Raw genomic sequence first — 12,571 nt, 5'->3', positions numbered from 1 at the left:
CACTGTATTCTTTTATGATTTTTGTTATATTCTTATTATGAGGATATTCTAAATATATTACTACAGTCAAAAGCCGTTAATCCGGACTCGTCGGGACTTCGGCGATTCCGGATTATCGATTTTTCCGGATTATAGATCATTAGTTTAAATCTCGTAAGATGGCATGCAGAAATTCTAAAATTAAAAATATGAAACCGTAATTTATGAAATAAAGAACAATTATGATCTAAAGGGTATCAAAATTTGCAAAAAGAAAAAGCTTAATATTTATTTGTTTACTTTATTAAACATTTCTTTCAATGTAAGTTGTTTAAGTTTTGCTTCGTTTCATGTGATAATACTTTCTCTTTAATTCTATTAAACAGACATAATTTCTTGTTCAGTTACAAAGTTCCGCCGTTCAAGTCCTATAATTGCTGTGTCGAGAACACCGACTAATTTGTCAATCGAAATTTTTTTGTTTTCAATAACCTCTGTCACTTTTCTTCGCTATCGGAAGCGAATTATAATGACGAGGAACTTGTTTTAAATCATATCAAAGACAGAGCATATCGAGATGAAATACTACATTTGGTAAGGAATTATAAGCCAAATAAAATAAAAACATCTGCGCTGAAGATAAGGATAGTGCTGACAAATCAACTTCCAATTCATTACGCGCCCGCCGCCGAGCAGCGTGAAATTGATAAACAGATTTCGGATTTCAAAACATACTTTCGCTTTAGATCCTTTACATATTAACAAATATATATCGGAAATTCTATTTGATATAATCGAAAGTTTAAGCTTACTTTTATAAAATTGCTCTTACAGTCTGCAAAAAATAATAAGCCGGATGCAATTCGAAAATTAAGGAACAACGCAATCATCAACATTAACTGAAATAGATAATTATTTAGCTTATACGTCCATTATACATAAAATACGCACGCGAAAACGTATTCTGCACTTGCGCACACTCATATGTGCAGTCGTAAAAGGTCTTACGCGCACGCGTGAACGCCTCTGCGCATGTGTCAACGCGGCGCATGGCGCAGAAAGTTTTTAGTTTTGATGTCCGGATTATAGATCATTCCGAATTATGGGTGTCCGAATTAACGACTTTTGGCTGTATATGTTTTTTGTGGGGAGGGGCTCCAGAAAGGTGTTGCACCCAGGGCACCAGTTACATTCGCTACACCACTGCTTTTGGTATATAATAGCTATTTATTCTCAGCCAAAACATATTCAGAATAACTGAAAACAAAGAATATATAATTAAAAATAAAGCAATGCTTGAAAATAATTATAAAAATCTGGGTGAATTATATACTTCTACACCAATGAATAATTATAAATTCTTTTGTTATTGATACATTACGAATATTAATCTTGAAGAATAAGAATATTCACCATAAAACTAAATGTGTTTCTTTTATTATATTGATTGTTTCCCTTTTCAGCATTATTTTGGAACTGCCATACTGTAAAATGATTAAGAACTTTTGCTTTGTTCATGATTTATAACTCAGTTTGTCAAACATAATGAAAGTGAAAAATATATCTTTTATTAATATTTTTAATACACTCTTTCTATGCCATATGAAAGAACGACATTTCTATGAAATAAGATAAAGAACTAAAATTATTGTTTATTAGTATGGAAAGAATAATTTACTTTTCTTAGAGTCAAGAATAGCTAGACAAATAAATCATATAAAATAATGGTAAATGAGAATTCAAAAAAACATTGGCATGATAAATGCACAGTGTACCAGAAAAATTTGTATGGTATTGATTCTGGGGTGATATCGTGGCTATGTCAATGACTGAATTGATTGACTAACTACTAAAATGTTGACATTTAAGTTGTAATTTGTAAGCAACTAATTGACACAAAAATCAAATAATTGTAAAAGACAAAATGTTTTAAAGGAAAAACAAAATTAATTGTAAAATAATAAATGATTTTAAGAAAAAAACAAAATAATTACTGTCATTGCATGGAGATTAATTGATTTATCAAGGGAACAAATCAATCCCCATTCAATAATCAATAACCAAAAGAAGCGATTATGTTTCATCACTAACACATAATTTAAATATTTTTCCTCAATAGCATTAAAGATCATGTTTTTTTCCTATTCTTCCTAAAAGATAATTAAGGAAATTTTATATATATATTTCATTTTGTAGGTGATTTTGCATGTTAAAAAGAGAATAAAATTCACATTTTTTTTCAAAATTAGGTAATGGAGGTTCCTAACGCATATGACTCAGTTACATATGCAATATATTCTTTGTTTTTATATTATTCTGAATATGTTGTGACTAAGATTAAATAAAAACTAAATAGAAATTATGTGAAAAAGTTATTACCAATGCAAGTTGACAATTAATTTTTAATGATGCTAAATAATTTGTATTAAAGATAATTCCAAAGTTTTTTCATTTTGTTCTAAACTCAAATTGATTAACTAAAAACATCATTATTCAATGAAATATTAATATAAATAACTTTTGAACATTATTCATATTACCTCTCTTATATGTAGCTGCCCTCCAAGATAAGCTTGTCCTAATTTCCAGAGGTTTGGGAAATGTTCAGTGAACTGATCTGTAATATCTACAATAAATTTAACTACTTGAGGCATATCAGTCTGAGAAAGGTTTGTCAGATTTTCTCTGTTTTCAGCCATTGAGGAAGCTATAATAATAAAACATGTCTTTATCAGTATTGATTGCTTTTTGCTTAAGAAATACCCTTTTTTTATTTTCTTAATTATATATAATAAACAACATTAAGATAAAATTTCTATAAAATTATTTTCCATCAGAACAGGCTTTTCCAAATTTTTTTGGAAATATAGAAGAAATTTTGAGAAATAATTCTCATTCTCAATTCTCTGTGCTTTTAAATTTTCTATCAGATCTTTCTGAACTTATTCAAATGTAAGCCTAAAAATCTTAGAATAAACTTTTACCATCTAATAAAGTATGAAATATGTAAAAGTAATTTTCGCTAAAAATTTTTAATGTCTTCATCAATCTTAGGTAAGAGGAAAAGTAGTTAAGTTTATTAATCTTTAGCAAAATCAACCTAAAAAATTTATTTTTACAGATGAGTTCTGTCAGTTACAAATTCTATATATTTTGCCATTCATTTCCAATTTTTATTGAAATTATCCAATTCCTTTTTGTCCCCTTAGTGTTCTAGTCATGCAAAAGAACTTTAGTTTTGGCACAACAGTGTATCAGTAATCTTCAATTTTTTGCCTTTACTGTTTTCACGCATTAAACGTTTGCTTCTCTAGTCAATTATTAACAAGGAATGAGTTGACTGAATATTTCTCAAACATTATAACCATCAGTTGTAATACTGTAACTTATAGAAGCTTCTTATCACAGATTATTGACCAAGCAGTTAAAATATGTTTCAGTTATATTCTTCTACACCAATGAATAATTATAATCAAGTTTCTATTAAGCCAAAATTTTTAACTGCTTTTAAATATTCTATTACTCCAATGAATAATAATAACTAAATTACTATTCCATTCTTTCCCACTGTCAGTTACAAAACTGCTCATACTGACAGAAAGTTGCCTTTCAGAGAGGTTCTCCTTTCTCTTGGCAATAAAATATGCAATTCTGCCCTTATATATCATATTTCTAACATGAATTCTTGAATTCATAGTATTCCTTATTAATGCAGATTGATATATATTGGATAAGTAAAATGAGCTTTAAAATTTCCCATCAAGGAACATTAAATTTTATGTTTGAAGAAAGGAAATAAATAATCTCTTACTATTGATCTGCAAACCACAAATTCAACTTCGTTTTTGCCAAAATCATCTAAACACATCCTGTTGTTTAGTCATCTAGTTGATGAGTTAAGACTTTTTAGGCTTTCCATATGCATAAAAATCTTTCTATCTTAGTTTATGACTTAAATTATAATTTCTTTCTTTTACCCATCTATAAAATAAACTCTAGTCAATTTTCCACCACTTGCTTTGTTTCATTTCTTACTTTTCACTTTCGTAACAAAGGTCATCATTTTTAATGAATAGCAAGTTCATGAAAATTCATTAGTTTCTCTTTTTATTTGCAGTACTTCTCTCTCATTTAGTTGCAGATGAAACAGATGCTAGTGCTCTTGCTAAATGTACTTTTGCTAAAATAAAATCTACATCAATTAACATTGATTTTCTTGCACTTAGTTTTATTTGGCGTGTTGTTCTTTTCCATGAATTATAAGAGCTAAAATTGTTTATTAGTTCAAGTTTCAGAAATCAATGAGAATATATTTAATCAAAAATTAATGTTTTGGTCATAAAATTCAAACTGTTTTTTATTGTTACAAACATTAGTTTATAATAATGTCTCTCATAAAAAAATGCAAATATGTTGTATATTTTAAATTCTTTTTACCTACATTCAAATTTTAAGAACTCGTTTAATAGTTTCTAAGCATCTCACAATGTTAATTAAATGAAAGGTACTCACTAAACCAATCTGGCTAGCTCTGGCAACATTTGGTGCAAAGGTAATTAAACTGAATTTTCGATATAAAATTTTGTTTTAAAACTGGCTTAATTTCACTTAATTGTTCTAATTCTTAAGTAATCTGAAATCTTGCTTAATCATTAACTCCAGAGTCATTTTCCCAATAAGCACCAAAGGTTCTATTAAAAAAATTATATATTTTCTTTAACAAGCAAATATTTCATTATACCAAGAGCTATATGTTTATCCTTAGTCTTATTCAGTACATTCAATAGCCAAGTTTTATTATGGCAAACACACTGCCATGCTGGATCTGATGGAGTCTCTAAATTAACCAAGAATCTGTAAGAAAATGAAATTCAAGAATCATTTTTAAGATTTAGCAAATTTAAAATTTTAAGATCCTATGAAGATTTTGAAAAATAATCTCCAAATTACTTTACTAAGCGCTTTTGTTCTTCAACAGTGGATGGCTGTTCTTTTAACTTCTCCAATAGCATATCACGAAATTGCTCAATCCTTTGCTCAACTTCTTGATATACTGTTAAAAATAATTTAAAGAAATACATTTCAGATAAATATTGCCATCTATGTGAACATCAATTATATAATCTTAATTCAATATCTCAGAAATAAGATTTACCTCTTTTAAAAACTGCAACTTCAGTATCATGGAATAAAGATTTGGCTCTTGCATAGTCATTTATAACTATTTCATAATCTCCCTGAATTAGAATATTCAAATAATAAAGTTTTATTCTATATTTTCAAAACACAGAAAAATAATTTTGTAATACATATCATTACAAATGTATCTTTTCATAAAAGATATAAGACAATAGTTATTACAACATAAAACATACTATAAAAAATTTATCATTATTATCACAATTATTAACACCAGAAAGTAATCTTTCATTACATTATAAAGTTTAAAATTTTAAAACATGACCAAGATGTACTGCATAACAATTATGCATAACAGAATACTATTCCGACTTACATAAAAAAAAAAAAAAAAAAGCTATTGATAATTATTTTTTTAGAATAAAGAATTATTGGAGAGATAAAAATTTCATAAAGAATTTATTGGAAAGAAGATGAACATTTATACAGCATGATCTATAATGATATGAATATATTTCTTAGTAGAATTATAATAATTTAACCTTTTGAGGCCGGGCTTTGGTAGCAGTAAAAGCTACCAAAAGACAGGAAATCTTGAACCAAATGCTTTCCCCCCTTTAAGAAATCACCTCCTATTTGCAACAAAGATTCTTGTGTAGTTTAATGGATTCTCAGAGGGGTGCATCTATGTCACAAAAGGGAGATCTTTGAAAGAGATAAGTGGTTGAAACCCCAGGGACATCAAATTTGACATTTCACCCCACTTTTCAGCCTGTAAAATGGGGGAAAAAGACATGGCCATTAAAGTGGACAACCCCGTCCATTCAAACAGGGAATACACCTGCCAATATATTGGCCATCCGTCTACAAAAGGTTAAACTACCAACAGTATCAATAGATAATAATTTGAAAGGTTCACTTACAGATAGTAAGGCTTGCATTAAACCAAATTTCTTTTGTTTACTTTTCTTATTAAGCTGGCATTTTTTACAATGTTTATAATAATTTCAAACATCTTTTACTATACCTGCCCAATAATACATAGGGGACAACAAATTTAACAAGGAAGATACACCGATATGACCAAATTCAATATGAGCTTTTTCAAGTAACTTAGACATTAGAATTGCAATTTTATACAAACCTTGTTTTTTCATAGTTAACATATTATTAATTTTGTTGTACTTAGGATTACAAACATCACCAACATTTTGATGTTCTTTTATATCCTATAATGATAGTAAATTATTTTGTACACACAAATGTTGGGAAATGAGATTTCTAGTTAACATATCAGCTTCAATATTAGTAGAACCTTTCTTATATTTGATCTTCAAATCATACATAGAGAATTTTAACAACCATCGAATTAGTCTTCCTTTAGGATATTTTATGTTTTTAAGTCAAACTTCATGCAGTCTTAAGCAGCATGATCAGTATGCACGGTAAAATGATTTCTATGTAAACAGTAATAAAATTTGCCAATAGCATCTACAATAGGTAAACATTCTAATTCAATGATAACATAACTGTTTTCATAAAATCTTAATTTTCTAGAGTGGAAAGCTATAGGGTGTAAATTATCATCTGGGTACTCTTGTTTTAGAATTGCACCAACAGCTTCTTTAGATGCATCTACAAATACATGCCAAGGATATTTTGAGTTAAACAAAGTTAAAATGGGCCTGGAAAATAAAGCATCTTTTTAAATTTTTAAAGGCTATCTGGCATTCAGGCTTCCATTTATATATATATATATTAAGTATATTTGTTAGTGGAGCTCTAATTCTTGCATAATATGGAATAAATTTATGGTACACTTTAATACTGCCAAGAAATCTTTGTAATTCTTTAATATTTTTAAGGGGTTGTAATTTTTTAGTAACTGCAATGCTTGCATCACTGGTTCGATATTTTCCTGCTCATATCCTAGATAATTTATTTTCTCTGAGTGAAATTTTGACTGTTTTAATTTTATGTTTTCTTTTTTACATATATCAACTATTACTTTAAGATGCTGTAAGTATTCTTCAAAATTCTTAGAAAATACTATAATCATAAAAATAATTCAAAGCAAAGTGAATTTGGTATTTATTTAAGATTTGTCGAAAAGCTTTTTGAAATACAACTGGGAAATTTTTCCAATCAAAAGGTTATCTCTATTAAATTCATAAAGAACAAAATTAGTTGTAAATGCCAATTTTTCAGTATCTTTTTTCATTTAATTTCATATGCCAATAAACAGATGCCAAATCTAAGGTGGAAACCACTTTTGCATTAATTAATTTCTCTAGTACTGCAGCTATTCTAGGTATGGGTTTGGAATCTGTTTTAGTAATTTGATTAAGTTTTATGTAATCAATATATAATTGAATTTTTGCATTTTCATCTCTTTTATATGCTAATGTTACAAAGTCAGCATAAGGACTAAAGCATGCTTCTATAATACCTGCATGCAATAATTTGTCTATTTGTTTTCACTATTATCCTTAGGGGATGCTTTATATGGTCTTTAAGCTACAGGAATTTCTGAAGTTTCTTTTCTACAGGAATTTCTACCCTTGGAGGTTCAATATTTATGCAACCTACAGCATATTTACTTTTTGCAAAAATATAACAATAATTGTAGTAAATAAGCTTTATAATTTAATCTAGCAATTACCTCTTAATTCCTCATTTTAAATTTGGATATTTCCTCTCTGTATTCCAAAAATGGTAATAACTTTAATGTTATTACCTGGAATGTTCACTTTTAGATCATTTTATGTCACATTCCTTGCATAGCACATTGACATAGCTAATTCAGAAGCTGAGTTCAAAATTTCGAGAACTAAAATTTTCTCTTAATAAACAACCTAAACCAAAATCTTCTCTTAATATTGTTTGCCATGCTGGATCATTGTGCACTTTAGCTTCTACCTGTGTTTCCATTAAGATGCTGGATGGCTTCTCTCTTCTGATTGCAACAGCATAAAAAATGTAAATGTTCTTGAATAGGCAGGATTAGAGTGCCAAGTAAATTGTGGCTGCAAATGTCAGTTGAAATAAAGATAAACATTTAATATACCTTGACTGCTATGTTTGTTGTTCATTATGGATTCAATTTTCTATGTTCTATGCCATCAGTATTACTACCTCTTTTCCTATTACATATATGCATATATATATTAAATACCGACCAGCATGAAATATCATTCAAAACTTTTAAAATTAACTCACATTTAAGTTACATTAGAATCTAATATTCACAGGTTGGAAAGAATAAACAGGTTTATAGCAGCTACCCACTTTTCGAATATTCTTTTCAATATTGGCAGGCAGATTAAACAGAAACCGAAATCTCTGCAAAACACTAAGAGCATTTCGAGTGGAATCTGCTTTTTCTTTTCTAGTAAGCATTTCTTGGAATAGCTCAAATGCTTCTTCTTTTGATTCTGAAAATAAAAACAGAAAATATACTTGTTTTAATCAAGTCATTCAATTTTTCAATATCGCCCCCCCCCCAAACAGTAAAAATTTACTTTGTATAGCTTGCTCTGCAGGAAAAGCCAAATCAACATCAAGAGCCTGCACATCCTTCTCCAGTGTTGACTTTAATGCTGAAAAATTTTTAATTTTTAGTTAACATATTTATGCAAAAGTTGAGTAAGAGTAATGTTTAAACTCACTTTCCAGAGCTTCTAAACATGACATGATAGAACTGACGTTAGATTTCATAAAAGCTAATGGCCCTTCATCATGTGTCATAACCTTCCTTCTCAAGAAAGCAAGTCCAGTTTTTAAGTCATCAAAGCTTCAAAAGAAACATTTTATTAATCAATTAGCAGCAAAATTAAAAATGTGGAGTCCTGAAAATTCTGTATAATGCATCAATCATATTATACAATTTGCTTTACCATGAAATAATTTCAGTATTTATTTAATATTCCAGATCACATTTTCCTGGCAAAAATCATGAAATTAATTTATGAATTTTCCATCAGAAAATTAAAGCAACCATAAAAAAAAATTACAACAAAGTACCTCAGAAAACCTGAATTTACAGCAAAAGAATTGCATGCTATACAAAAGATTAAATACGAAACAAACTGCAATCCTAATAACATTTTCATTTCTGCTATTGCATATTGTTGTCCATTAAAAATTAAACATTAAAAAAGTTTTATGAAATGACTGTTTCCAGTGGACACAATTCTATTGCCACCACAACTGAACTGAGGGGTTTCCTTTTTTCACCATAGAAACCCTGATACATATGTGCCCAAATGCTACCTTGTAGTACTTCCTATTTCTTGCTATGTTATTAGCTGCAGCCTGAAGGTCTTTCAATTTTGATGAGTATACAGTCTTAAATAGAATACCACATTCATGAAAAACAGCTATCACTTTTGGCTCCACTGACAATTTCAAAGCTATAACTCGATTATCATTATAAATTAAATGCTTATAGAGAATTTTCTTCTTTCTCACTGCATACCTTCATGGTAAATGGAAGCACATCTGGCTAGAGACTGAGGGAACCAAAATTTGAATCCTGGAGAGAGCATTGCTGATTTCTTCATGTTTCCTAGCTTAAAAAAAAATTCTAATCACTTTACAAGGGCAATCAGCTAATCCAGGTGTTGACAATATGATAATATGTCAACACCTGGATTTAATGACTGGATCCTTGCCTCTCCAGTTCCCCTTTAAGTGATAAAGAATTTTTCCCTTTCTCACTGCATGCCTTTGTGATATAATTGGTACCCAGAGTCGTAGCTAGGGTTTTTAGTGCCCAGGGACAACTGAAGATTTCACGCCCCCTACTGCTTGCCAAGAATGGAAAACATTTAATTCTAAAATATTGTAACATCAGTTTGGCGCCCCTTGGATTCTGCGCCCGGGGGACAGATGCCCCCCTCTAGCTACGTTCCTGTTGGTACCATGTCCAAGTAGCAGTGACAAAAGCCAAAATTTGAATCTCACCAAATTATCATTGATTTTTCATGTTTCTTGTTTCAAAAAAGCTTAACACACTCTACATGCTTAGCTGCTGAGATGCAAAGAAATAGCAGCAGGATTTATGCATCAAAATATCAGAACAAAAAAAAAAAAAAAAAAAAATGCACCAGAGTTGTCCCTTTCATAGACAAAAAAATAGAGAAGGAACAGAAAGTTTACTAGAATATTAGTGCAGCTAAAATTACTGTCTGCAAGCTAAAAGTGTTGCTGGCATAAAAAAAGAATTATTGTGAAGAAAATGCAACTTTGAAATGTTGCATTATACGTTGTAACTTGTATTGCAGAAAATACAGTAATTTCTTTCTTATACATACTATTTGATTTACTTCAACAGTAAAGTTCTATTGTATATTTACTTTTAATCTGATAAACAACTACACTTAATTGACATTAAAAATACACGCATTAACATCCAACTTACCGAGCCCCATGATGGTTTTCTAAAAGATACCAAGTAGGTTCAAAATTTTGAAATAGAATGTCCCCACTTCCTATAAATTTAGAGAGAAGTGTATTCGTTAATTACTTTAGCAGTATTTTAATCAATAGTAATTAATAATAATAATTTTAATCAATAATAATAATTTTTTATTTTCTACATGATTAAAATACTTTAGCAGTATTTTAATCATGTAGAAAATAAAAAACAAAGAAAAACACAGAACTACTTAACAGCTACCATAATAATTTTTTATTATATAATCCTAATAGATTTCATGTTTATAAAAAAAAGAAAAATCCAAATTTATAGATATTAACATATAAAATTTTCTAAGATTAATTTACATCTTTCAACAAAATATAAATTCTTAATTGTTCATTTAATCAATTATGGGAAAATATGTGACGGTTAACTGCTAAAAGGGAAGGATACTTTGGTCTACATATAAATATTAAGAGACTCAAGACTCAAATGCATATGTAACAATAAATGAGGGAATAATGAGAAAGTCTCATTTATTAATCTCTATCTCTGAAATATAAAATATGTCATTTATTTCATGTCATAACACTAAATTCAAGATACTTCAAGGTAAATTTTAGCTTTCTGCTTTTTATCTAATATTTGTATTAAAAAAAGAAAAGATACTTGTAAGTTATAACAGCCTAAGCAAATGGTACATTCAGAATTGGCATTTGTCAGCCTAGGCTAAAAACTGAGTTATCAATCTGCACATGCCCATGTATTTTCTGGTAGTGAAAATTTTCTTTGTTTTTCGCTGCCAGATATTTAACATGCTTACTATTTTCAATCTTTTATAAACAGGAAAAGATGCTACAGTCTCCCCCAAGAAAAAGGTATTTTACCATTTGAAAAAGCCTGTGAAAATGTCCATAGTACATGCAATTGTATATTAAAAAGAAAACATTTTATGCATACTAGAAATTCACATTTTTAATATGTTTTGAATGCTGTAGTTATAAATCTTGTAAGTTTCTATACATTGTAAGCATTTATTTGTTGTGTGTTATATAAACTATCTGTATATGTTGGAGTAATTTTGGATATGTTTCTCCATGTTCTTAATTTTAATAAATTACTGAAAAAATTGTTTTAAATAAGAAATAGAAATTTACATTATATGGCTTCCATATATGTATACTACACAAGTTATATACTTTAGACATCAAATGTATCATTAAGTATGTATTTCTTGCTAAGGTTAAATTATTAAGATACAATAACATGCCGAACAAATATTAATTTAGAAGTCAAACAACAAAAATCAGCATTATATTTTCAAATTTTCACAGGACTAGTTTCGATGGTTTACCGAACCATCAAAACTAGTCCTGTGAAAATTTGAAAATATAACTCTGATTTCTGTTGTTTGACTTCTAAATTAATATAAGGTTAAATTATGTCAATACACAATTCTCGCCAATAGCTACAACCGACAAGTACCCAAAAAAATCCATGTACTCCAAATCTTGATATGTCTGGTTTTAAATGTGAAAAATTCAAATACTATTGATCTTTTCAAGACTTTCAAATAGGAGGAATTTTCAATGCAACAATTTTCAGAATACCGCAAGCAGTAGCAGATTTATGACATGCAAGGCCCACCTCAATTACACTTTTCGAGGCTCTTGTCTTTATACACAGTGTACAAATTGACTACTTTTTTTTTAAAGTACACAATGATTTGGCATTGCTTACATTTATTACTTGCATAAACCTAAATATCCACTCTAATGACCTGTCTACAATCTTAGTAGAAGTGAAAAAACACATTTCTGATGTAACAAGTTTGTTACATTAGAAATGTGCTTTTGTACTTATAAGTTGCATTTTTCTAATGTAACATAATATCCCACCCTTACTTTATAATATATATATATATATAAGTAGTACATATATATATAAGTAGTTATAGTTAAAAAATATAATAACACTCTATTTTGGTTTCTCCAAGAAATTGTTTAAATATAACAAGTTTTTAAAACTTGT

General features: G+C 28.8%; 1 protein-coding gene across 2 annotated transcripts in view; it reads right to left on the bottom strand.

Annotated features, from left to right (window-relative positions):
• Positions 1 to 12,571, bottom strand: part of Sec5 (exocyst complex component secretory 5) — a 67,150-nt gene that overhangs the window by 32,865 nt on the left and 21,714 nt on the right. For both annotated transcript variants that reach the window (XM_035369461.2, XM_035369460.2), the window contains exons 6-13: positions 10,541 to 10,610; positions 8,787 to 8,911; positions 8,640 to 8,717; positions 8,407 to 8,552; positions 5,135 to 5,216; positions 4,930 to 5,032; positions 4,721 to 4,833; positions 2,520 to 2,686 (exon numbers count right to left, since the gene is read on the bottom strand). In XM_035369461.2, the coding sequence (XP_035225352.1) occupies positions 2,520 to 2,686; positions 4,721 to 4,833; positions 4,930 to 5,032; positions 5,135 to 5,216; positions 8,407 to 8,552; positions 8,640 to 8,717; positions 8,787 to 8,911; positions 10,541 to 10,610 (884 nt within the window). The remainder of the gene's footprint in view (positions 1 to 2,519; positions 2,687 to 4,720; positions 4,834 to 4,929; positions 5,033 to 5,134; positions 5,217 to 8,406; positions 8,553 to 8,639; positions 8,718 to 8,786; positions 8,912 to 10,540; positions 10,611 to 12,571) is intronic.

This window comes from Stegodyphus dumicola, chromosome 6 (assembly GCF_044657685.1).
Source record: "Stegodyphus dumicola isolate Sdum_Otavi_A_Nest chromosome 6, ASM4465768v1".
NCBI lineage: Eukaryota > Metazoa > Arthropoda > Arachnida > Araneae > Eresidae > Stegodyphus > Stegodyphus dumicola.
Note: the sequence above shows the minus strand (reverse complement) of the source record. Positions and strands in the feature narration are given on the sequence as shown.